The 26,009-nt window shown below is 57.4% G+C and overlaps 1 protein-coding gene across 5 annotated transcripts in view; it reads left to right on the top strand.

Moving 5' to 3' along the window:
• The window catches only part of LOC137352725 (E3 ubiquitin-protein ligase CBL-like), an 86,051-nt gene extending 62,828 nt beyond the window's left edge, over window positions 1-23,223 (top strand). For 2 of the 5 annotated variants that reach the window (XM_068018470.1, XM_068018474.1), the window contains exons 5-14: window positions 545-682; window positions 2,126-2,213; window positions 6,843-6,974; window positions 7,371-7,586; window positions 9,714-9,848; window positions 12,800-13,036; window positions 15,880-15,980; window positions 19,919-20,080; window positions 20,940-21,112; window positions 22,208-22,490. In XM_068018470.1, coding sequence (XP_067874571.1) covers window positions 545-682; window positions 2,126-2,213; window positions 6,843-6,974; window positions 7,371-7,586; window positions 9,714-9,848; window positions 12,800-13,036; window positions 15,880-15,980; window positions 19,919-20,080; window positions 20,940-21,112; window positions 22,208-22,392 — 1,567 coding nt within the window. In that variant the 3' untranslated portion in view covers window positions 22,393-22,490. Of the gene's footprint in view, window positions 1-544; window positions 683-2,125; window positions 2,214-6,842; window positions 6,975-7,370; window positions 7,587-9,713; window positions 9,849-12,799; window positions 13,037-15,879; window positions 15,981-19,918; window positions 20,081-20,939; window positions 21,113-22,207 lie in introns of all 5 variants that reach the window. The other 3 variants (XM_068018471.1, XM_068018473.1, XM_068018472.1) reach the window with 3 other exon arrangements.
• Window positions 23,224-26,009: the final 2,786 nt, after the last annotated feature.

The raw sequence follows: 26,009 nt of genomic DNA, 5'->3' as shown, positions 1-26,009 counted from the left end.
TCTGTGTCAGTCTCTCTGTCTGCCTCTGTCTGTCTCTGTCTCTGTCTGTTAGTGTCTCTCTGTCTGTGTGTGTGTGTCTCTCTGTCTGTCTCTGTCTGTCTGTTCGTGTCTGTGTGTGTGTGTGTGTGTGTGTGTGTGTGCATATATATAAGTCTCAGTGTCTGGGCTGTGGTGTGTGTGTGTGTGTGTCTCTCTGTCTGAGTCTGTCTGTGTCTGTCCCTCTGTCTGTCTCTTTGTCTGTCTGTGTCTCTCTGTCTGTGTCTGTCTGTTAGTGTCTCTCTGTCTGTCTCTGTCTGTCTCTCTGTCTGTGTCAGTCTCTCTGTCTGCCTCTGTCTGTCTCTGTCTGTCTGTTAGTGTCTCTCTGTCTGTGTCTGTCTGTGTCTGTCTCTCTGTCTGTCTCTGTCTGTCTGTTAGTGTCTCTGTGTCTGAGTCTGTCTGTGTCTGTCTCTCTGCCTTTGTGTCTGTGTCTCTCTGTCTGTGTCTGTCTGGCTGTCTCCGTGTTGTGTACCCACACCACGTTCAATGTCCCTCATTCTCTTCACAGCTACATTTTCCGCCTCAGCTGCACACGTATGGGGCAGTGGGCTATCGGATATGTGACAGACGACGGGAACATCTTACAGACCATTCCCCAAAACAAGCCTCTCTTCCAGGCCCTCATCGAGGGTTACCGCGAAAGCTTGTGAGTAACGGCCTAGCAAACGGCCAGGACTGGGCCTCATTCTGGCGGGGAGCCTGACCGTAGTTAGGCCACAGTTGGAGCACTGTGAATTTTACAAACATGATATCAAGATACTGGGGAAGATGCAAAACAGATTCACAATCATGATATGGGAACTGAGAGGATCTACTGATCAGGAGAAGTTAAACAGGCTGGGGCTCTTTACTCTCGAGTAGAGAAGGCTGAGGGGTGGCCTGATAGAAGTCTTGAAAAATTATCACAGGGTCAATAGGATAAACGTAGAGAAGGTGTTCCCACTTGTGGGGGCAGAGACCAGAACTAGGGGCCATCAATATAAGACAGTCACTAATAAATCCAATGGGGAATTCAGGAGAAACCTCTTTCCCCAGAGAGAGTGGTGAGAATGTGGAACTCGCTCCCACAGGGAGTGGTCGAGGTGAATAGTATCGATGCATTTAAGGGGAAGCTGGATAAACACATGAGGGAGAAAGGAATGGAAGGATATGGTGATGGGGTGAGATGGAGAGGGAGGTGGGAGGAGGCTAGTATGGAGCAGAAACACCAGCACGGAGCAGATGGGCCGAATGGCCTGTTTCTGTGCTGGCAGTCTGTGTAATTCTCTGAGAGACTGTTGTCTTCACATCAATTTACGGAATGTGCAGCACATTAAGGGGGTCCCTGCCGGAGAGACTCCCTCTTTAAAAAGGGTGCCTGATGGAGAGACTCCCTCTTTAAACAGTGTCGCTGACGGAGAGACTCCCTCTTTAAAAAGGGTGCCTGATGGAGAGACTCCCTCTTTAAACAGTGTCGCTGACGGAGAGACTCCCTCTTTAAACAGGGTCCCTGACGAAGAGACTCCCTCTTTAAACAGGGTCCCTGACGAAGAGACTCCCTCTTTAAACAGGGTCCCTGACGGAGAGACTCCCTCTTTAAACAGGGTCCCTGAGGGAGAGACTCCCTCTTTAAACAGGGTCCCTGATGGAGAGACTCCCTCTTTAAACAGGGTCCCTGACGGAGAGACTCTCTCTTTAAACAGGGTCCCTGACGGAGAGACTCCCTCTTTAAATAGTGTCGCTGACGGAGAGACTCCCTCTTTAAACAGGGTCCCAGCCGGAGAGACTCCCCATTTAAACGGGGTCACTAATGGGGAGTCCCCCTCTTCAAACAGGGGTCCCTGACGGAGAGATTCCTTCTATAAACAGGGTCCCTGACAGAGAGACTCCCTCTTTAAATAGGGTCCCTGACGGAGAGACTCCCTCTTTAAACAGGGTCCCTGACGGAGAGACTCCCTCTTTAAACAGGGTCCCTGATCGAGAGAATCCCTCTTTAAACAGGGTCCCTGACGGAGAGACTCCCTCCTTAAACTGGGTATCCGATGCTGAGATTCAGTCCTTGCCTTTAACCCTTGCCTGACTGATGCTTGCCATCTCTCTCTCTCCACAGTTACCTCTACCCTGATGGCCGGGACTTTAATCCGGATCTAACCGGATTGTATGAGCCTTCCATAGAGGATCATATCCAGGTTTCCCAGGTGAGTGACAACGGACAGGGTGGGATTGCGACTCCATTAGAACCAGGGCCTGGTTAATGGACATGATGTGGAGAAATGCTCATCACTGAACTGCTCATCACCCTCTCCTCCTGAGTTGAGCATTCGTTCATTCAGATAGCGCCATTTAGGGATCAATTGGCAACATCAGTCTTCGGGCTTACTCAACAACAACACCTTGCTTTTATCTAGTAAAACATCCCAGAGTGCTTCACAGGAGCATTATCAAACAGAATTTGACCCCGAGCCACATCAGGAGATATTAGGGACCGGCGACCAAAAGCTCGGTCAAAGAGGTTGGTTTTTAAGGTGCGTCTTAAAGGATGAGAGAGAGAGAGGCGGAGAGGTTTAGGGAGGGAATTCCAGAGCTTAGGGCCCCAGGCAGCTGAAGGCACGGCCGCCAATGGTGGAGCGATGGGAATCGGGGGATAAGCGAGAGGCCGGAATTGGAGGAGCGCAGAGATCTCGGAGGGTTGTAGGGGCTGGAGGAGATTACAGAGGTAGGGAGGGTTGCAGGAGGTGGCAGAGATAGAGACGGTTGTATGGGCTGGAGGATGTTACAGAGAGAGGGAGGGTTGTAGTAGGGTACAGAGATAGGGAGGGATGTAGGAGGTGACAGAGATAGGGACGGTTGTATGGGCTGGAGGAGGTTACAGAGAGAGGGAGGGTTGTAGGGGCTGGAGGAGGTTACAGAGAGAGGGAGGGTTGTAGGGGCAAGAGGAGGTGACAGAGAGAGGGAGGGTTGTAGTGTTTGCAGGAGGTTACAGAAATAGGGAGGGGTGCAGGGGCTGGAGGAGGTTACAGAGATAGAGAGGGATGTAGGGGCTGGAGGAGGTTACAGAGAGAGGGAGGGTTGTAGGGGCTGGAGGAGGTTACACAGATAGGGAGAGTTGTAGGGTGTGGAGGAGGTTACAGAGATAGGGAGGGATGCAGGGGCTGGAGGAGGTTACAGAGAGAGGGAGGGTTGTAGGGGCTGGAGGAGGTTACAGAAATAGGGAGGGTTGAAGGGACTGGAGGAGGTTACAGAGATAGGGAGGGTTGTAGGGGCTGGAGGAGGTTACAGAGATAGGGAGGGTTGTAGGGGCTGGAGGAGGTTGCAGAGATACGGAGGGTTGTCGGGGCTGGATGATGTTACAGAGATAGGGAGGGTTGTAGGGGCTGGAGGAGGTGCAGAGATAGGGAGGGTTGTAGGGGCTGGAGGCAATTACAGAGATAGGGAGGGGTGTAGGGGCTGGAGGAGATGACAGAGATAGGGAGGGTTGTAGGGGCTAGAGGAGGTTACAGAGATAGGGAGGGTTGTCGGGGCTGGAGGAGGTTACAGAGATAGGGAGGGTTGTAGGGGCTGGAGGAGGTTACAGAGATAGGGAGGGTTGTAGGGGCTGGAGGAGGTTACAGAGATAGGGAGGGTTGTAGGGACTGGAGGAGGTTACAGAGATAGGGAGGGTTGTAGGGGCTGGAGAAGGTTACAGAGATAGAGAGGGATGTAGGGGCTGGAGGAGGTTACAGAGAGAGGGAGGGTTGTAGGGGCTGGAGGAGGTTACAGAGATAAGGAGGGGTGCAGTGGCTGGAGGAGGTTACAGAGATAGGAAGGGATGCAGGGGCTGGAGGAGGTTACACAGATAGGGAGAGTTGTAGGGTCTGGAGGAGGTTACAGAGATAGGGAGGGATGCAGGGGCTGGAGGAGGTTACAGAGAGAGGGAGGGTTGTTGGGGCTGGAGGAGGTTACAGAGATAGGGAGGCTTGTAGGGGCTGGAGGAGGTTACAGAGATAGGGAAGGTTGTAGGGGCTGGAGGAGGTTACAGAGATAGGGAGGGTTGTAGGGGCTGGAGGAGTTTACAGAGATAGGGAGGGTTGTAGGGGCTGGAGGAGGTTACAGAGATAGACAGGGTTGTAGGGGCTGGAGGAGGTTACAGAGATAGGGAGGGTTGTTGGGGCTAGAGGAGGTTACAGAGATAGGGAGGGTTCCGAAGAAGGGTCACTGACCCGAAACGTTAACTCTGCTTCTCTTTCCACAGATGCTGCCAGACCTGCTGAGTGATTCCAGCATTTCTTGTTTTTGTTAGAGAGGACTGTACCTGCTTGAGGAGGTTATAGAGATAGGGAGTGTTGTAGGGGCTGGAGGAGGTTACAGAGATAGGGAGTGTTGCAGGGGCTGGACGAGGTTACAGAGATAGAGAGGGATGTAGGGGCTGGAGGTGGTTGCAGAGAGAGGGAGGGTTGTGGAGGCTGGAGGAAGTTACAGAGATAAGGAGGGATGCAGGGGCTGGAGGAGGTTACAGAGATAGGAAGGGATGTAGGGGCTGGAGGAGGTTACAGAGATAGGGAGGGATGCAGGGGCTGGAGGAGGTTACAGAGATAGGGAGGGTTGTAGGAGCTGGAGGAGATTACAGAGATAGGGAGGTTTTTAGGGGCTGGAGGATCTGGAGAGATCGAGAGGACTGTACTTGCTTGAGGAGGTTATAGAGATAGGGAGTGTTGTAGGGGCTGGTGGAGGTTACTGAGATAGGGAGTGTTGCAGGGTCTGGAGGAGGTTACAGAAATAGGGAGGGTTGTAGGGGCTGGAGGAGGTTACAGAGATAGTGAGAGGTGTCGGGGCTGGAGCAGGTTACAGAGATAGGGAGGGTTGTAGGGGCTGGAGGAGGTTACAGAGATCGGGAGGATTGTCGGGGCTGGAGGAAGTTACAGAGATAGGGAGGGTTGCAGGGGCTGGAAGAGGTTACAGAGATAGGGAGAAATGTTGGGGTTGGAGGAGGTTACAGAGATAGGGAGGGTTGTAGGGGCTGGAGGAGGTTACAGAGATAGGGAGAGATGTTGGGGCTGGAGGAGGTTACAGAGATAGGGAGAGATGTTGGGGCTGGAGGAGGTTACAGAGATAGGCAGGGGTGTAGGGGCTGGAGGAGGTTACAGAGATAGGGAGGGTTGTAGGGGCTGGAGGAGGTTACAGAGATAGGGAGGGTTTTTAGGGGCTGGAGGAGGTTACAGAGATAGGGAGAGGTGTTGGGGCTGGAGGAGGTTACAGAGATAGGGAGAGATGTTGGGGCTGTAGGAGGTTACAGAAATAGGGAGGGGTGTAGGGGCTGGAGGAGGTTACACAGATAGGGAGAGTTGTAGGGTGTGGAGGAGGTTACAGAGATAGGGAGGGATGCAGGGGCTGGAGGAGGTTACAGAGAGAGGGAGGGTTGTAGGGGCTGGAGGAAGTTACAGAGATAGGGAGGGTTGCAGGGGCTGGAAGAGGTTACAGAGATAGGGAGAAATGTTGGGGTTGGAGGAGGTTACAGAGATAGGGAGGGTTGTAGGGGCTGGAGGAGGTTACAGAGATAGGGAGAGATGTTGGGGCTGGAGGAGGTTACAGAGATAGGGAGAGATGTTGGGGCTGGAGGAGGTTACAGAGATAGGGAGGGGTGTAGGGGCTGGAGGAGGTTACAGAGATAGGGAGGGTTGTAGGGGCTGGAGGAGGTTACAGAGATAGGGAGGGTTTTTAGGGGCTGGTGGAGGTTACAGAGATAGGGAGAGATGTTGGGGCTGGAGGAGGTTACAGCGATAGGGAGAGATGTTGGGGCTGGAGGAGGTTACAGAAATAGGGAGGGGTGTAGGGGCTGGAGGAGGTTACAGAGATAGGGAGGGTTGTAGGGGCTGGAGGAGGTTACAGAGATAGGGATGGTTTGTAGGGGCTGGAGGAGGTTACAGAGATAGGGAGAGATGTTGGGGCTGGAGGAGGTTACAGAGATAGGGAGGGGTGTAGGGGCTGGAGGAGGTTACAGAGATAGGGAGGGTTGTAGGGGCTGGAGGAGGTTACAGAGATAGGGAGAGATGTTGGGGCTGGAGGAGGTTGCAGAGATCAGGAGGGGTTGTAGGGGCTGGAGGAGGTTACAGAGATAGGGAGAGATGTTGGGGCTGGAGGAGGTTGCAGAGATCAGGAGGGGTTGTAGGGGCTGGAGGAGGTTACAGAGATAGGGCGGGGTTGTTGGGAGCTGGAGGAGGTTACAGTGATAGGGAGGGGTTGTATTGTCTGGAGGAGGTTACAGAGATAGGGAGGGGTTGTCGGGGCTGGAGGAGGTTACAGAGATAGGGCGGGGTTGTTGGTAGCTGGAGGAGGTTACAGTGATAGGGAGGGGTTGTATTGTCTGGAGGAGGTTACAGAGATAGGGAGGGGTTGTCGGGGCTGGAGGAGGTTACAGAGATAGGGAGGGGTTGTAGGGGCTGGTGGAGGTTACAGAGATAGGGCGGGGTTGTTGGGAGATGGCGGAGGTTACAGTGATAGGGAGGGGTTGTAGGGGCTGGTGGAGGTTACAGAGATAGGGAGGGGTTGTATGGTCTGGAGGAGGTTACAGAGATAGGGAGGGGTTGTATGGTCTGGAGGAGGTTACAGAGATAGGGAGGGGGCGAGGAGGCCATGGAGGGAGTTGAAAATAAGGCTGAGAAGTTTCAATGCAGTTGTTGCCAGAATGGGAGCCAGTGTGAGTCAGCGAGGGGGTGACGGGTGCCATGAGGGTGTCGAGGGATGGGCGATAAATGCCCGACTTGTCGAGGGTTGTGTTAAATGGGGTCGGAGATGAGGGCGGAGGCTTCGGACTGTGTGTAACTCCCTCCTCTTTGTCCCTCTCTCGACAGGAGCAGTACGAGTTATACTGTGACATCGGGTCCACCTTCCAGCTCTGTAAGATCTGCACCGAGAACAATAAGGACGTGAAGATCGAACCGTGCGGTCACCTCATATGCAGTGCCTGCCTGACTGCCTGGCAGGTACGTCCCCTCGCTTGCCCGCTTCCCCTCCCCACCCGCACAGCCCTCCCCGGCACCTTGGGGCTCAGACGCATGCCGTTCTGCAGTTCATGGTGGGAAGGTGAGGAGGGATAGGGAGGGTGGCAGAGAATGAGGGGGGAGAATGAGGGAGCAGAAGGGGAATTGGATAAATACTTGAAGGGTCAAAATTTGCAGGGCGATGGGGGAAAGAGTGGGCTCGGAGGGTGGGATTAATGGGATAGGATTTCAAAGAGCTGGCACAGAGACAATGGGCCGAAGGGCCTCCTCCTGCGCATTAAGAGGTGTCAGAGGGATGTTTTACCCCATTGTCTTCTTTCGGACTTTGCCTTGACTGTCACCTCCCTCCCTGCCTGATTCCCCCCGCCCCCTCTCCAGGAGTCCGATGGTCATACTTGCCCTTTCTGTCGCTGTGAGATCAAAGGCACGGAGCCCGTGGTGGTCGACCCCTTCCGCCCTCGCCTCGAACAGTCGAGGGTGAGCGAGGACCCTCGACCGGCTGCGCCGCCCGCCGAGGACGAGCAGGAGGAGGAGGAGGAGGATAACTTCGAGGATGTTGCAGTCCTGGTCAACAAACTGGCCGCACTCAACAAGGTACCAAGTGCACCCAGGGAGACGGTCCCTCCTCCTTCAACTCTCCCCTCCCCTCGACACACTCCCCTCCCCTCGACACACTCCCCTCGAGACCATCCCCTCCCCTCAACACACTCCCCTCCCCTCGACACACTCCCCTCCCCTCGACATACTCCCCTCAATCCCCTCCCCTCCCCTCGACACACTCCTATCAACCCTCCCATCCCGTCAACATATTCCCCTCGATCCCCATCCCCTCCCCTCGACCCACTCCCCTCAATTCCCTCCCCCCCCTTGACACCATCCCCTCCCGTTGACACACTCCCCTCAACCCCCTCCCCTCGACCTGCTCCCATAAATCCCCTCCCCCCTCAACACACTCCCCTCGACAGACTCCTCTCCCCTCGACACACTCACCTCAACCCCCTCCCCACCCCCGACCCCTCCCCACAATCCCCTCGCCTCCGACACACTCACCTCAACCCCATCCCCTCCCCTCAACCCCCTCCCCTCAATCCACTCCCCCCTCGACACACTCCCCTCGACAGACTCCTCTCCCCTCAACACACTCACCTCAACCCCCTCCCCTCAATTCCCTCCCCCTCGACACACTCCCCTCAATCCCCTCCCATCCCCTCGACACACTCTCCTCAACCCCCTCCCCTCCCCTCAACACCCTCCCCTCGACACACTCCCCTCAACCCCCTCCCCTGTCCTCGACACACTCCACTCAACACCCTCTCCCCTCGACACACTCCCCTCTACACCCTCCCCACTAATCCCCCCATTCCTCTTGACACCTTCCCTTCTAAACTCTCCCCTCCCCTCGACACCTGTCCCTCTAAACCCTCCCCTTGACACCCTCCACCCACACCCTCCACTCTGCACCCTCCCCTCTACACCCTCCCCACCTCTCTGCGCCATCCCCTCAACATCGTCCCCTCTACATCCTCTCCTCCTCTCTACACCCTCCCCTCGACACACTCCCCCTCAACCCTCCACATTGGAACCCTCCTCCCTACATCCTCCCCTCCCCTCAACACCCTCCCCTCCCAACAACCTCGGCTCAACATGATCCACACTCCAACCTCCCCTCCCCTCTACATCCTCCCCTCCCCTCAAGACCCTCCCCTACATCCTCCCGTCCCCTCAACATCCTCCCCTCCCCTCGACACCCTCCGCTCAACAACCTTCCTTCAACATCCTCCCATCTACTACCTCCAGTCACCTCGACACCTTCCCTGCCCCTCAACACCCTCTCCCCTCCGTCCTCCCCTCTCCTCTGTATCCTCCCCACTACACCCCATCCCCCTCTACACCCCATCCCCCATGTCATGTGTTGTTCAGTGAGTGAGTGAGTTTCGGAGTGACTGAGTGAATGTGAGCTGGAGAGTGAGTGAGTGAGAGTGAGTGAGTGTGAGCTGGGGAGAGAGTGAGTGTGAGTGACCTGGGCTGTGAGTGAGCGAGTGAGTGAGTGAGTGAGTGTGAGCTGGGGAGTGAGTGAGTGAGTGAGGTAGTGAGTGAGTGAGTGAAGGAGTGAGGGAGTGAGTGAGTAAGTTTGTGAGTGATTGATTTAGTGAGGGAGTGACTGAGGGAGTGAGGTAGTGAGTGAGGTCATGAGTGAGGTAGTGAGTGATAAGTGAAGGAGTGAGTGAGGGAGTGAGGGAGTGAGGGAGTGAGTAAGTTTGTGAGTGATTGATTGATTGAGTGAGAGAGTGACTGAGGGAGTGAGTGAGTGAGGGAGTGGGGAGTGTGTGAGTGAGTGAGTGAGTGAAGGAGTGAGTGAGTGAGGGAGTGACTGAGGGAATGAGTGAGTGAGTGAGTGAAGGAGTGAGTGTGAGTGGGTGAGTATGTGAGTGTGAGTGAAGGAATGAGTGAGTGAGTGAAGGAGTGAGTGAGTGAGTGAGTGACTGAAGGAGTGAGTGTGTGAATGTGTGAGTGAGTGAGTGAAGGAGTGAGAGAGTGAGAGAGGGAGTGAGGGAGTGAGAGAGGGAGTGAGGGAGTGAGTGAGTGAAGGAGTGAGTGAGTGAGTGAGTGAGTGAGTGAGAGAGGGAGTGAGGGAGTGTGTGATTGAGAGAGTGGGGCCTCGTCTCCGTGCCATGACTCGAGTGTTGAGTCTCTGATCTGACAGTTTGTTTCGTTCACCAGACCGAGCGACCTCCATCGTTGATGATCCCGGCCAATCCGAATTTCTCACCACCGATAGTGCCACCGCGATTGGACCTACTGCAGACTCGGAGCCACACCTCCCCCAGTCCTGGCACCATCGGTATGGCAACCAAGGTAATCACGTACCCCTGACCACTGCACCCTGACCACTGCCCCCTGAGCTCTGCCATCTGACTACTGCCTCCGACCTCTGCCATCTGACCACTGCCCCCGACCTCTGCCATCTGACCACTGCCCCCGACCTCTGCCATCTGACCACTGCCCCCGACCTCTGCCATCTGACCACTGCACCCTGACCTCTGCCATCTGACCACTGCCCCCGACCTCTGCCATCTGACCACTGCCCCCAGCCTCTGCCATCTGACCACTGCACCCAGCCTCTGCCATCTGACCACTGCACCCTGACCTCTGCCATCTGACCACTGCCCCCCAACCTCTGGCATCTGACCACTGCACCCTGACCTCTGCCATCTGACCACTGCCCCCAACTTCTGACATCTGACCACTGCACCCTGACCTCTGCCATCTGACCACTGCACCCTGACCTCTGCCATCTGACCACTGCCCCCCAACCTCTGACATCTGACCACTGCACCCTGACCTCTGCCATCTGACCACTGCCCCCAACCTCTGACATCTGACCACTGCACCCTGACCTCTGCCATCTGACCACTGCCCCCGACCTCTGTCATCTGACCACTGCCCCCTAACCTCTGCCATCTGACCATTGCCCTCAACCTCTGCCATCTGACCACTGCACCCTGACCTCTGCCATCTGACCACTGCTCCCAACCTCTGCCATCTGACCACTGCCGCCCGACCTCTGCCATCTGACCATTGCCCTCAATCCCTGCCGTCTGATTACTGCACCCTGACCACTGCCCCCCAATATCTGCCATCTGACCACTGCCACCCGACCTCTGTCATCTGACCACTGCCCCCTAACCTCTGCCGTCTGACTACTGCCCACAACCTCTGACATCTGACCACCGCCCCCGACCTCTGTCATCTGACCACTCCCCCCTAACCTCTGCCATCTGACCATTGCCCCCAACCTCTGCCATCTGACCACTGCACCCTGACCTCGACCATCTGACCACTGCCCCCAACCTCTGCCATCTGACCACTGCCGCCAGATCTCTGCCATCTGACCATTGCTCTCAATCCCTGCCGTCTGATTACTGCACCCTGACCACTGCCCCCCAATATCTGCCAACTGACCACTGCCCCCCGACCTCTGCCATCTGACCACTGCACCCTGCCATCTGCCATCTGACCACTGCCCCCCGACCTCTGCCATCTGACCACAGCCCCCTAACCTCTGCCGTCTGACTACTGCCCCCAACCTCTGACATCTGACCACTGCACCCTGACCTCTGCCATCTGACCACTGCCCCAACCTCTGCCATCTGACCACTGCCACCCGACCTCTGCCATCTGACCATTGCCCTCAACCCCTGCCGTCTGATTACTGCACCCTGACCACTGCCCCCCAACCTCTGCCATCTGACCACTGCCCCCCAACCTCTGCCATCTGACCACTTCCCCCTAACCTCTGCCATCTGACTACTGACCCCAGCCTCTGCCATCTGACTACTGCCCCCTGACCTCTGCCATCTGACTACTGCCCCCAGCCTCTGCCATCTGACCACTGCACACTGACCTCTGCCATCTGACCACTGCACCCTGACCTCTGCCATCTGACCACTGCCCCCAGCCTCTGCCATCTGACCACTGCACCCTGACCACTGCCATCTGAACACTGCCCCCAGCCTCTGCCATCTGCCCACTGCACCCTGACCTCTGCCATCTGACCACTGCACCCAGCCTCTGCCATCTGACCACTGCCCCCAACCTCTGCCTTCTGACCATTGCCCTCAGCCTCTGCCATCTGACCACTGCACCCTGACCTCTGCCATCTGACCATTGTCCTCAACCTCTGCCATCTGACCACTGCCCCCAACCTCTGCCATCTGACCACTGCACCCTGACCTCTGCCATCTGACCACTGCCCCCAACCTCTGCCATCTGACCACTGCCCCCAACCTCTGACATCTGACCACTGCACCCTGACCTCTGCCATCTGACCACTGCCCCAACCTCTGCCATCTGACCACTGCCACCCGACCTCTGCCATCTGACCACTGCACCCTGACCTCTGCCATCTGACCACTGCCTCCTAACCTCTGCCATCTGACTACTGCCCTCAACCTCTGACATCTGACCACTGCCCCCCAACCTCTGCCAGCTGACCACTGCCCCCAATCTCTGCCATCTGACTACTGCACCCTGACCTCTGCCATCTGACCATTGCCCCCTAACCCCTGCCATCTGATTACTGCACCCTACCACTGCCCCCCAACCTCTGCCATCTGACCACTGTTCCATGACCTCTGCCGTCTGACTACTTCCCCTGATCTCTGCTCCTGACCTCTGCCCCCTGACCTCTGCTGTCTGACCACTACCCTCTGAGGTCACACCCTGCCCACCCCACGCCTCCACAGCCTCCACCCCTGACAGACAACATGTACTCTCAACCACCACCTGCATCTCTGCCCCCAGCCAATCGTCTCCCACACTCACCCTCTGCCCATGACCTGTGCACTCTGACCCTCCCCACTCTGTGTGCCTCATGAACTTTCACCCCACGACCCTAACATCCCGGGGCAAACCCCCCAGGAGATACTTTCTCCATCGGCAGAGGGTTGAGGAGCCAGGGTCGATCGTTGACCGATGCAGGGTGAGCCACTTGGAGGTGGTGGCAGGGGAGGCGATGACGGTCGCCCAGTTAGGGTCATCCCTGTGCCAGCAGGAGGGGCGGATCAGACCGGCCGGCTCCTTTTGGCACTCCTCTCCTGCTCCACCCGCCAGCTAACATCACTGGCAGAAGGATCTGTGAGCCTGGGGATGGGATAATGCTCAGGCATGATGACTCCCAGAGTCGAATATCCCAGAACGCAACAATGGGTGCAATCTCAGAGGATGGAGTGACTCCCGTGGGACCCACACCCCGGGGAGCGTTGGCATGCTGAGGGAACTGGGTAACGTTCACTTCTGTCTTGCAGCCTCGTACGCAGGCGGTGCCTCCCCTGCATGAGCGGCCGGTCAGCACGAGCTTGATGGACTGGATGAAGAGTCGACCCCTGCCAAACCTCCCCATGACGCAGCCCTCGGGCACTGCCAGGGCGGCACTCATTCCCATTCCGGACCGACCAGCCAATCCGAGGCAGCGTGACAGCGAACTGACCGCGCAGGACATCATTTACAACCGGAGGTTGCCGGAGCGACGGATCACCGGCCTGGTGAGCGACGACGAGGGCTATTCAACCACGGGGGGAGGATCGTGTAGAGCCCAGGGAGCCCTCTCGCTCACCTCTGAATCAGGAGGGACACCAGAGACTTGAGCCCATAATCCATGCCAACACTCTCAGTATTAGTGAGGGAGTGCCGCACTGTCGGAGAGTCAGTACTGAGGGAGTGCTGCACTGTCGGAGGGTCAGTACTGAGGAAGTGCCGCACTGTCAGAGGGTCAGTACTGAGGGAGTGCTGCACTGTCAGAGGGTCAGTACTGAGGGAGTGCTGCACTGTCGGAAGGTCAGTACTGAGGGAGTGCTGCACTGTCGGAGGGTCAGTACTGAGGGAGTGCCGCACTGTCAGAGGGTCAGTACTGAGGGAGTGCTGCACTGTCAGAGGGTCAGTACTGAGGGAGTGCTGCACTGTCGGAGGGTCTGTACTGAGGGAGTGCTGCACTGTCGGAGGGTCAGTACTGAGGGAGTGCTGCACTGTCAGAGGGTCAGTACTGAGGGAGTGCTGCACTGTCGGAGGGTCTGTACTGAGGGAGTGCTGCACTGTCGGAGGGTCAGTACTGAGGGAGTGCTGCACTGTCAGAGGGTCAGTACTGAGGGAGTGCTGCACTGTCGGAAGGTCAGTACTGAGGGAGTGCCGCACTGTCAGAGGGTCAGTACTGAGGGAGTGCTGCACTGTCAGAGGGTCAGTACTGAGGGAGTGCTGCACTGTCGGAGGGTCTGTACTGAGGGAGTGCTGCACTGTCGGAGGGTCTGTACTGAGGGAGTGCTGCACTGTCGGAGGGTCAGTACTGAGGGAGTGCTGCACTGTCGGAGGGTCAGTACTGAGGGAGTGCTGCACTGTCGGAGGGTCAGTACTGAGGGAGTGCTGCACTGTCAGAAGGTCAGTACTGAAGGAGTGCTGCACTGTCAGAGGGTCAGTACTGAGGGAGTGCTGCACTGTCAGAAGGTCAGTGCTGAGGAGTGCTGCACTGTCGGAGGGTCTGTACTGAGGGAGTGCTGTACTGTCAGAGGGTCAGTACTGAGGGAGTGCTGCATTGTCAGAGGGTCAGTACTGAGGGAGTGCTGCACTGTCGGAGGGTCAGTACTGAAGGAGTGCTGCACTGTCAGAGGGTCAGTACTGAGGGAGTGCGGCACTGTCAGAAGGTCAGTACTGAGGGAGTGCTGCACTGTCGGAGGGTCTGTACTGAGGGAGTGCTGCACTGTCGGAGGGGCAGTACTGAGGGAGTGCTGCACTGTCAGAGGGTCAGTACTGAGGGAGTGCTGCACTGTCGGAGGGTCAGTACTGAGGGAGTGCTGCACTGTCAGAAGGTCAGTGCTGAGGGAGTGCTGCACTGTCGGAGGGTCTGTACTGAGGGAGTGCTGCACTGTCGGAGGGTCAGTACTGAGGGAGTGCTGCACTGTCGGAGGGTCTGTACTGAGGGAGTGCTGCACTGTCGGAGGGTCTGTACTGAGGGAGTGCTGCACTGTCGGAGGGTCAGTACTGAGGGAGTGCTGCACTGTCGGAGGGTCAGTACTGAGGGAGTGCTGCACTGTCGGAGGGTCAGTACTGAGGGAGTGCTGCACTGTCGGGGGTGCCGTCTTTCAGATGAGACATTAAACCGAGGCCCCCGTCTGCACTCTCAGGTGGGTGTAAAAGATCCCACGGCCTGTATTTGGAAGAAGAGCAGGGGTGCGGGGGGAGTTCTCCCCGGTGTCCTGGGGACAATATTCATCCGTCAACCAACATCACTCGAAAAAAAACATGATCTGCTCAACACGCATTGCTGTGTGTGGGATCTTGCTGTGCGCAAATGGGCAGCTGCGTTTTCTACATTACGTCAGGGAGCACACTTCAACAAAAAATTGTACTTCATTCTCTGTGAAGCTTCGGCTCGTCCGGAGGTGGGAAAAATTCTGTAAGATCACTGTGGAGGAGGGAAGGAGAAGGGGAGGGGCGTTGAGGACATGAGAACATTCGAAATAGGAGCAGGAGGAGGCCATTCAGCCCCTCGAGCCTGCTACCCCATTCAATAGGATCGTGGCTGATCTCCTACCTCAACTCCACCTTCCCGTCCTATCCCTCGATCTCCCTCAGTGCCCAAAAATCTCTCGATCTCAGTCTTGAATATACTCAATGACTGATCATCCACAGATCTCTGGGATAGAGAATTCCAGAGATTCACAACACTCTGAGTGAAGACATTCCTCCCCATCTCAGTCCCCAATGGCCGAGCCCTTATCCTGAGACTGGGACCGCCCCCCCTGTTCTAGACTCTCCAGGCAGGGGGGGGAAGCGGCCCCTCAGTATCTGTCAAACCCTCCCAGAATTTTATATGTTACAATGAGATCACCCCTCATTCTTCTAAACTCCGAAGACTATCAGCCCAGTTTACTCAATGGAAATACAAGCCTGTCTTCAAAGGAGGGAGTCACGTATTTGGAACCCCCGGCTCTCTCAAGGGTTGGCGCTGAGCTGACCAATTCACAGTCAGAGACGGGAGGCGGTGGCTGCTTTCGGACTCGCGTGTTGGCGGGGTGTGGTGGACGAGGGGAGTGGGGAACATGTGCCTACGGAGGGGGTGGGGGGGGGGGGGGTGGTGAGTCAGGGGCAGCGCCTCCTCGCACAGTCGAATAGCCCGCTCGCCGCCTCGGCCTTGGCCACTTTGGGCGGGCAGCAAGGGGCCCAGACGGAGGCCTCAGCAGTGGGAGCGGTCACTAAGCTGTGCGCCCCCCCGCCCCACCCCCTCACCCGCTTCGGTGCAGAGGTGTGAGGGTTAGGGCCGGTGGCTGGCGAGGGGTGGGGGCGGTTCTTTAACGTGCCGAGCCCGCTTGACCTTTGACCTTCTCTCTCCGCGCAGGGAACGGCCAATGGGATCTCAGTAGAGGCCAAATATACTGAGCCAGTGCCGTTCGTCGCCCCGACAGTGGGTCAGCCAAACGGCCCAGGATCAACAACGCAGTAAGTGAACCCCTCGCCCCTCGTAACCCCAAAACACGCGACAATAACCCCCTCACCCACTTCGGTAACCGGATCAGGTATCTCTCCTCCCCTTACCAAACACCAGCGAACATCTCCCCTGCAACCCTACCCGGGACCCCTTCTTAAATGGGGAAATCCTTCCACTCCCCTTCTCCATCTCAATTCTCTATTTCCTCTCTCTCTCCCCCTCTCCCCCTCTCTCTCCCTTTCTCCTCTCTCTCTCTCCCCCATCCCCCCCTCTCTCTCCCCCTTTCTCCTCTCTCTCTCCCCCTATCCCCACTCTCTCTCGCCCCCCTCTCTCCTCTCTCTCTCCCCCCCCATCCCCGTCTCTCTCTGCCTCTCTCTGCCTCTCTTTCCCCCTCTCTTTCATACCCTATCTTTCCCACTCCACTGTCCCTCTCTCTCTCTTCCCCTCTCTCTCTCCCCCTTTCTCCTCTCTCTCTCCCCCTCTCCCCCCTCTCTCTGCCTCTCTCTCTCTCTGCCTCTCTTTGCCCCTCTCTTCCATACCCTCTCTTTCCCACTCTCATGCCCCCTCTCTCTCATTCCCCCCCACCCTCCTGCCCCCTCTTTCTCTCTCCTGCCCCCATCTGTCCCTGGCTCCCTCTCTCTCATGCCTCCCCTCTCTTTCCTACCCCCCCTCTCTCTATCTTGCCCCCTCTTTCTCTCTCCTGCCCCCTCTCTCTTCTGGCCCCACTTTCTCCTGCCCCCACTCTCCCTCTCCCGCCCCCTTTCTCTCTCCTGCCTCCCGCTGTCTCTCCTGCCCCTTCTCTCTCTATCTCCGTCTCTCTCCTGCCTCCTCTCTCCCTGTGTGTCTCTCTCTCCTGTCCTCTCTCTCTGTCTCTCTCTCTCTCTCTTGTCCCTCACCTGTCCCTTCTCTCTCTATATCTCCCCACTCTCTAAGAGGGTGACTCTTTATAAGGGGTCCTGAGTGGGAGACTGGATGGTGACTCCTCCTTTTCAAGAGGATGCTGAGGGGGTGTGTCCCCTTGGAGGGTCAGTGTTGGGTTTAGGGTTAGGGCACAGGTGGCTCAACTGTGAGTGTTGCAAAACCTATTGAACCCTGGAGTGCATCACAGTCCTTCCCGCATTCCATACCCACATGCTGTGTCCAACAGGAGTCACGGAAAAGCTATTGGGAGCAGGACACATCTGGCTGATTTCACCCTGCTTGCGAAACCCAGGCCTGTGTGTGAGCAGAGCCTGGGGCATCTCCTGCTCTGGGTGCGGCCTGTGTGTGTGAGCAGAGCCTGGGGCCTCTCCTGCTCTGGGTGCGGCCTGTGTGTGTGAGCAGAGCCTGGGGCCTCTCCTGCTCTGGGTGCGGCCTGTGTGTGTGATCAGAGCCTGGGGCCTCTCCTGCTCTGGGTGCGGCCTGTGTGTGTGAGCAGAGCCTGGGGCCTCTCCTGCTCTGGGTGTGGCCTGTGTGTGTGAGCAGAGCCTGGGCCTCCCCTGCTCTGTGTGCGGCCTGTGTGTGCAGAGCCTGGGGCCTCTCCTGCTCTGGGTGCGGCCTGTGTGTGTGAGCAGAGCCTGGGCATCTCCTGCTCTGGGTGTGGCTCAGTCAGACACCAGTTGCTCCCAGTGCAGTCACTGCCAGTCTCTGTCTGCCAACTGGCTCTGTGATTCTGACCTGCCAACCCTCACCCTCCAACTCCTGTGAGCCTCCAAGGCTTTTCATCACCCTGCCCAGTCTCTGTGTCTACCTGAATCCACTGTGCTCAGAATATCAGCATAATTATCAATCTCTCTCTCCCTGTGTGTGTTTCTCTGTGTGTGTGTGTGTGTGTGTGTGTTTGTGTCTGTGTGTGCACGACCCTGTATGTGTCTGTGTTTGTGTCTGTGTGTGTTTCTCTGTGTGTGTGTGTGTGTGTGTGTGTTTGTGTCTGTGTGTGCACGACCCTGTATGTGTCTGTGTTTGTGTCTGTGTGTGCACTTCTGTATGGCTTTGTGTGTGTTTCTCTGTGTGTGTGTTTGTATGTCTGCATGCATGTTCTCTGTCTGTCTCTGCCTCTCTGCTGTTTCTACCTTTTCTTTCTCACTCTCCATTTCTCTCTGTTTCTCTCTCACTCTGTCTTTCTTTCTCCCTGCCCACTTTCTCTCTGTTCCTCTGTCATGTCCTCTCTGTGTTGATTTTCCTCACTCCCTGTCCCTCTGTGTCCTCTATCTCATGTGTCCTTTCTCCATGTCTGTGTCCCCTCGCTCTGTATGTTCCCTCTTTCTGTGTCCCCTCTCTCCATGTTCCCTCGCTCTGTGTGTGGTCCCCTCTCGCCATGTTCCCTCGCTCTGTGTGTGTCCCCTCTCTCCATGTGTCCTCGCTCTGTGTTACCTCTCTCTGTGGCCTCTCGCTCTGTGTGTCCCCTCACTCCATGTCCCCTCACTCCGTGTCCCCTCGCTCCATCTGTCCTCTGTCTCCTCACTCCGTGTCCCCTCACTCCGTCTGTCCTCTGTCTCCATGTCCCCTCGCTCCATGTCCCCTCGCTCCTTATCCCCTCACTCCTTGTCCCCTCGCTCCGTGTCCCCTCGCTCCGTCTGTCCTCTGTCTCCATGTCCCCTCGCTCCGTGTCCCCTCGCTCCGTCTGTCCCCTCTCTCCATGTCCCCTCACTCCGTGTCCCCTCGCTCTATCTGTCCTCTGTCTCCGTGTCCCCTCACTCCGTGTCCCCTCACTCCGTCTGTCCTCTGTCTCCGTGTCCCCTCGCTCCGTGTCCCCTCGCTCCTTGTCCCCTCGCTCCTTGTCCCCTCGCTCCGTGTCCCCTCACTCTGTCTGTCCTCTGTCTCCATGTCCCCTCGCTCCGTGTCCCCTCGCTCCTTGTCCCCTCGCTCCGTGTCCCCTCACTCTGTCTGTCCTCTGTCTCCATGTCCCCTCGCTCCGTGTCCCCTCGCTCTGTCTGTCCTCTGTCTCCATGTCCCCTCGCTCCGTGTCCCCTCGCTCCGTCTGTCCCCTCTCTCCATGTCCCCTCACTCCGTGTCTCCTCGCTCTGTCTGTCCTCTGTCTCCGTGTCCCCTCACTCCGTGTCCCCTCGCTCCGTCTGTCCTCCTTCTCCGTGTCCCCTCACTCCTTGTCCCCTCGCTCCTTGTCCCCTCGCTCTGTGTCCCCTCGCTCTGTCTGTCCTCTGTCTCCGTGTCCCCTCGCTCCTTGTCCCCTCGCTCCATGTCCCCTCACTCTGTCTGTCCTCTGTCTCCATGTCCCCTCACTCCGTGTCCCCTCGCTCCGTCTGTCCTCTGTCTCCGTGTCCCCTCGCTCCGTGTCCCCTCGCTCCTTGTCCCCTCGCTCCTTGTCCCCTCGCTCCGTGTCCCCTCACTCTGTCTGTCCTCTGTCTCCATGTCCCCTCGCTCCGTGTCCCCTCACTCTGTCTGTCCTCTGTCTCCTTGTCCCCTCGCTCCGTGTCCCCTCGCTCCGTCTGTCCTCTGTCTCCATGTCCCCTTGCTCCGTATCCCCTCGCTCCATGTCCCCTTGTTCCGTGTCCCCTCACTCCGTGTCCCCTCGCTCCGTCTGTCTTCTGTCTCCATGTCCCCTCGCTCCGTGTCCCCTCGCTCCTTGTTCCCTCGCTCCTTGTCCCCTCGCTCCGTGTCCCCTCACTCTGTCTGTCCTCTGTCTCCATGTCCCCTCGCTCCGTGTCCCCTCACTCTGTCTGTCCTCTGTCTCCTTGTCCCCTCGCTCCGTGTCCCCTCGCTCCGTCTGTCCTCTGTCTCCATGTCCCCTTGCTCCGTATCCCCTCGCTCCATGTCCCCTTGTTCCGTGTCCCCTCACTCCGTGTCCCCTCGCTCCGTCTGTCCTCTGTCTCCATGTCCCCTTGTTCCTTGTCCCCTCGCTCCGTGTCCCCTCGCTCTGTCTGTCCTCTGTCTCCATGTCCCCTCGCTCCGTGTCCCCTCACTCCGTGTCCCCTCGCTCTGTCCCTGTGTCGGTTTCTCTGGTGTACATTAGGAGCTATCCCAGAACAGCCTTCTTCTTTGATGAATGGTCAAGCAGCGAGGAGGACGATGATGATGATGACGAGGATGGCCTCACGGTGACCTCAGCTAGCTCATGGTCCACCCTCGCGTCTATTGCTGCCACACATCCCCCGCCCAGTGGCTGGGCGCCATGGTAACTGTTCCTCTCTTTGACTGTCATAGCCATGTCCTGAGACGCTGAGTGACCGGCCTGAAATGTAAGGGAGCCCGAGGGGCCCAAACCAGATGGTGGGAAGGTGGTAGGGTGGGAGTCGAGGAGGTCAGGCCTGGTAGAACAGGGCAAAATCGTTCAACCTCAGACTGAGTTGCCAACTCTGGAGCTATCGTCACATGACCTCCTCCCTCCGACCATCCCGCCTCCCCTCCACCGCTCTCGCCATTGGTCCATTTCCACGGCTGCCTTCCCACGGCCAATCGCAAAGCAGGGTGACTCTTTGTTACCTGATTGGATGGTTCCGGAATCCCAGTCAAACACACTTGGGATGATGACCACACAAAATACGGAGAAAGGAAAGGTTCACGGCAGCCCCTGGGATACTGGATTCCTCCTGGGCTCGTAACCTGGGTGGGGGTGGGGTGGGGTCAGAGGAGCAGAGGGGAGGGGAGTGAGTGGGGGAGGGGCAGAGGGGGAGAGGGGAGAAGGGAGGTGTGGGGGGAAGGGTGGAGGGGTGGATGGGCGACGGGCGGGGGAGGGCGAAGGGGAGGGGAGGGGAGAGAGGGAGGGAGGGGATTGGAGGGACGGGGAGGGGGAAGGGCAGGGGGGAAAGGAGGGGAAAGGAGGAGGAACAAGAAAGGAAGGGTGAAGGAGGGGGGAGGAGGGGAGGAGAAGGGGAAGGGCAGAGGGAAGGGCGGAGGTGAAGGGCGGAGGTGAAGGGGGATGAGGAGTGGGGAGAGGAAAGGAAGGGGAAAGGGAGGGGGGGTAAGGGGAGGTTTAGGCTAGGAGGGGAGAAGGGTCGTCTTCCCCACTAACAGTTGTTTCCTGCTGTTGACAGGATCATGCAGAGGGACCGGCCAGGGCAGAGTGACCGTCCAGGGCAGAGTGACCGTCCAGGGCAGAGGGTTTGGCCAGGGCAGAGTGACCATCCAGGGCAGAGTGACCGTCCAGGGCAGAGTGACCGGTCAGGGCAGGAGTCAGCAACGTCAGAGCCACCAAAGTGCCCTCCAGGTTAGCGTGCCAGTCGGTATCTCGTACGCGGAATGATGGGGGCAGCGGCGGGGAGGGCGTGGGGGGAGAGGGCGGGATTGGGTGCCAGCTGCAGGGGGGGTGGGGAGAGGAACAGCCAAGAGTCACTGCTAGTGACCCTCCGCGCAGTCCCGAGGGCGATGTGAGGGACCGAGGGTCAGTAAGAGGGGAGCGCGTTCCTCGTGTCACGGGCGTAGCCCACTGCTGGCGGGTCAACAGATGAACCTCCTCTCCCCACTCCTCCTCCCCCCGGGCTCTCTCTGCCCAGTCAACTCGATGCCCGTGGGTGCCCTGTCAGCTGATTACCGAGCCAATTGTCCTTAGTGCCCTTGACTGAAGTATTGCCCCTTAGAGGTACGCCCGCTGGGGTTAGGGCTCAAAGGGTAAGTGGTGACCCCCGCAGCCGATGGGGAAATCGAGTGGGCCGGTGGATGGGCGGAGGGTCCCCTGGTACAGGGTGCCCCAAAATTACAGAATGAGCCGTGTGATTGGCAAACGAGTTTGATTGGGGTGAGGTTGGAAAGGTAAGGAGGGAGGTCTCGTTACCTCCGTGTTCTAGAAAGGATAGCGAGGCAGCGGGGAATGTCCCGGGAAATAGTTACAGGGATGATATCAGTACGGAGAGGTTTGACCTGTCAGGAAAGACCGAACAGACTGCGAGGGGGGTCCTTTCTCTGGAAAAGTGGGTGACCCGATCAAGGCGTTTGAAATGATGAAGGGGTTTCGATAGGGCCGACGTGGAGAAAGTGTTTCCAGTTGAGGGGGAGACCGGAACTAGGGGCCCATCACTATAAGACAGTCTCTAATAAATCCAATGGGGAATTCCGGAGAAACTTCTTTCCCCAGAGAGTGGTGAGAATGTGGAACTCGCTCCCACAGGGAGTGGTTGAGGTGAATAGTATCGATGTATTTAAGCTGGATAAACACACGAGGGAGAAAGGAATGGAAGGATATGGGGATGGGGTGAGATGGAGAGGGAGGTGGGAGGTGGCTCGTGTGCAGCAGAAACACCAGTACGGAGCAGATGGGCCGAATGGCCGTGTTTCTGGGCTCTAAAACTGTGCATCTTCTCCTCAGATTACCACCCCAGCTTCTCGGCCCAGCCGGCCAGCGATCCCGTCGCCTTGGTAACGCTGCTTCAGGAGGGATACCAGCTGCAACACGTCCACAAGGCCCTCAGCATCGCCCGCAACGACCTGGAGATTGCACGCACCATCCTGCGGGAGTTCATGTCCGCCTCGGGCCTGACAAACCCGACCTGACCCCGGGGGGAGTGGGGGCGAGAGGGGAGGGCGGGGGGAGCCCCTGTCCGACATTCCCGTCCCCCCGGGGCCACCCCAACCCACCGACGTCAACTCGGTTCTGAGGCTCTTGCGGTGCGTTCGTTCTCTGTTTCCTCTGTCAATGTCGACCCCCGCCGCCTCGACACGTCTGCTGCCGACACCCTCATCCATCCTTACATCACCCCCTCTAGACTCGACTGGCCCAACAATCTCCTGGCTCCACCTTCAGTAAACTGGAAGCTACTCTAAACTCTCCTGTCCCCATGCCCTAACCCGCGCTGATTCTGTGCACTTCGCACCGCCCCCCCACCCCCATGCCCACTGATCGTCACCGGCTCCTGGTCACCCTACTGTAGCGTTTGGTTATTGCCCCGACGTCATCCCAAGGCGTGTCTGCGGGAATGTGCGTGCGTATGTGCGCGCAGAGACGGAGGGATGGTCTCCCTGTAACACTGAACGTTACCGGCAAGACGTGAGGAGGGCTCGACAAGCTCACTTGCTCTGTAAATAACTTGGGTTCACCTTAATTTATTGTTCCTCTGCAGTGCCCCACCTCCAGGAGGGTAGGTGGCTGACGCCTACTCATCCCACCAGAGTGTCCTCACTCACAACCGAGGAACGTCCTCACTCTGGGTGCCCGGGTCGCTCGGCCCTCGAGATATTTGGAAATGGTACAGGGCACCTGGATGTAAATAATTCTTCCCTTGCTTGGGTTGGACATGACATATTCCAATGTGTTGGTGATGGAACTGTGTTTACATTGTAGGCCTCACATTTCTACATTCTCTATAAAACAAGATCTTTGAGAATCTTCTGTCTCTCGGCTCAATGAGTCGTAAGGTTGTTGAAGTCCCACCTCTTGCGATTGAAGAGAGCAGTGAAAGAGAGTTCACAATCCATCCCGGTTTTGTGTCCTCTGCAAATTTTGAAACTGTGCCCCCACCCCGTGCACCCGGGTCCGAGACGCTGAAACACGGCAGCGAATCTTGAGGAACGCCACTGTGCATCTTCTCCCACACACAGAGGGGGTTCCTCGTGATCGCTGGAAATGTCGAGGGCACTGGCTTGGATATTGCTGGGATGGGGGCTTGCGTGTCGGGTCGAGACACCAGGGTGGCATGGGTGGTGTCAGGGTGTATGTGCGCTGGGTGTTGCCCCGTGATGCGAAATAGGCCCTGGGCGTTGCTCCCAACGGGTCTGTGCCCATTGAACTTTTTGCAGAAGGGGGCATGAAACAACAACAACTTTCATTTATATAACGCCTTAAACGTAAGAAGACATGCCGAGGAACGGTTATCAAACACAATTGACCCCGAGCCACATCAGGAGATATATTAGGGACCGGCTGGAGGAGGTTACAGAGATAGGGAGGGTTGTCGGGGCTGGAGGAGGTTACAGAGATAGGGAGGGTTGTCGGGGCTGGGGGAGGTTACAGAGATAGGGAGGGTTGTAGGAGCTGGAGGAGGTTACAGAGATAGGGAGGGTTTTAGGAGGTGGAGGAGGTTACAGAGATAGGGAGGGTTGTCGGGGCTGGAGGAGGTTACAGAGATAGGGAGGGTTGTAGGAGCTGGAGGAGGTTACAGAGATAGGGAGGGTTGTAGGAGGTGTAGGAGGTTACAGAGATAGGGAGGGTTGTAGGGGTTGGAGGAGGTTAGAGAGATAGGGAGGGTTGTAGGGGTTGGAGGAGGTTACAGAGAGAGGGAGGGTTGTAGGGGTTGGAGGAGGTTATAGAGATAGGGAGGGGTGTAGGGGCTGGAGGAGGTTACAGAGATAGGGAGGGTTGTAGGGGTTGGAGGAGGTTGCAGAGATAGGGAGGGTTGTCGGGGCTGGAGGAGGTTATAGAGATAGAGAGGGGTGTAGGGGCTGGAGGAGGTTACAGAGATAGGGAGGGTTGTAGGGGCTGGAGGAGGTTACAGAGATAGGCAGGGTTGTTGGGGTTGGAGGAGGTTACAGAGATAGGGAGGGTTGTAGGGGTTGGAGGAGGTTACAGAGATAGGGAGGGTTGTAGGGGTTGGAGGAGGTTACAGAGATAGGGAGGGTTGTTGGGGTTGGAGGAGGTTACGGAGATAGGGAGGGTTGTAGGGGTTGGAGGAGGTTACAGAGATAGGGAGGGTTGTAGGGGTTGGAGGAGGTTACAGAGATAGGGAGGGTTGTAGGGGTTGGAGGAGGTTACAGAGATAGGGAGGGTTGTAGGGGTTGGAGGAGGTTACAGAGATAGGGAGGGTTGTAGGGGTTGGAGGAGGTTACAGAGATAGGGAGGGTTGTAGGGGTTGGAGGAGGTTACAGAGATAGGGAGGGTTGTAGGGGTTGGAGGAGGTTACAGAGATAGGGAGGGTTGTAGGGGTTGGAGGAGGTTACAGAGATAGGGAGGGTTGTAGGGGTTGGAGGAGGTTACAGAGATAGGGAGGGTTGTCGGGGCTGGAGGAGGTTACGGAGATAGGGAGGGTTGTCGGGGCTGGAGGAGGTTACGGAGATAGGGAGGGGGAGAGGAGGGATTTGATCCATTTGACAATGGATGTGTTACTGGACTGGGAGCCAGTGTTAGTCAGTGAGTGACAGAGGAGTTACGGGTGAATGGGAGTTGTGACAAACCAGGACATTGGATAGCCGAGTTTTGGATGGGGGGATTTCCTTCGCTAATTAAAATGATGCAACATCGAAGGGAAGCGTGAGGGCCAATCGGGCGACAGCACAGTTTAGGGGCGGGGTCTCGCCGACTGCACTCGGTTCTGAACGTGGCCTTTTCTTGTCTGGACAACGGGCACGGGCGCACGCTGAACACGACTGCAAAGTGTCGCGGTAACGTCTGCTGAGTCTGGCCCGTGCCTCTTCCCAGTCGGACTCCTCAAGCCGAGTTGAGGTTGAGTTGCCTCGGTTTGGAGTCCCTCCCGGGGAGGACAGCGATTCATTTCGGGCTAGTGTCTGGGACGTGTGACGCCCGCCCCGTCGCCGAGTCAAAGGTCACGACCCACGACCCCCGAACACGGGAGAATAATGGACTGGAAGGGACCAGCAAGACGATTGGACGCTGCTCCAACCTACCAGAAGGAACTGCTCCAGCTCTCATTGGCAGACGGAACAGAGTCTTGACTCAGGGCGGGCTCCTGAGATCCTCTTTCCTGGGAGGTCAGCTGAGGTCAAACACCATCGTGCCTCTCTGGGTCCTGCTCTTGCCCTCGTGGCAGAAGGTTGTGGGTACAAATGCCTGCTCCAGAGTCTCAAAGTCGACGCCAACACTTCCTGTGACAGTACTGAGGGAGTGCTGCACTGTCGGAGGGTCAGTACTGAGGGAGTGCTTCACTGTCAGAGGGTCAGTACTGAGGGAGTGCTGCACTGTTGGAGGGTCAGTACTGAGGGAGTGCTTCACTGTCAGAGGGTCAGTACTGAGGGAGTGCTGCACTGTTGGAGGGTCAGTACTGAGGGAGTGCTGCACTGTCGGAGGGTCAGTACTGAGGGAGTGCTTCACTGTCAGAGGGTCAGTACTGAGGGAGTGCTGCACTGTCGGAGGGTCAGTACTGAGGGAGTGCTGCACTGTCAGAGGATCAGTACTGAGGGAGTGCTGCACTGTCGGAGGGTCAGTACTGAGCGAGTGCTTC

This window comes from Heterodontus francisci, chromosome 39, assembly GCF_036365525.1.
Source record: "Heterodontus francisci isolate sHetFra1 chromosome 39, sHetFra1.hap1, whole genome shotgun sequence".
In the NCBI taxonomy this organism is placed as follows: Eukaryota; Metazoa; Chordata; class Chondrichthyes; order Heterodontiformes; family Heterodontidae; genus Heterodontus; species Heterodontus francisci.
The sequence above is the reverse complement of the archived record's forward strand: the minus strand, read 5'-3'. Positions and strand labels throughout refer to the sequence as shown.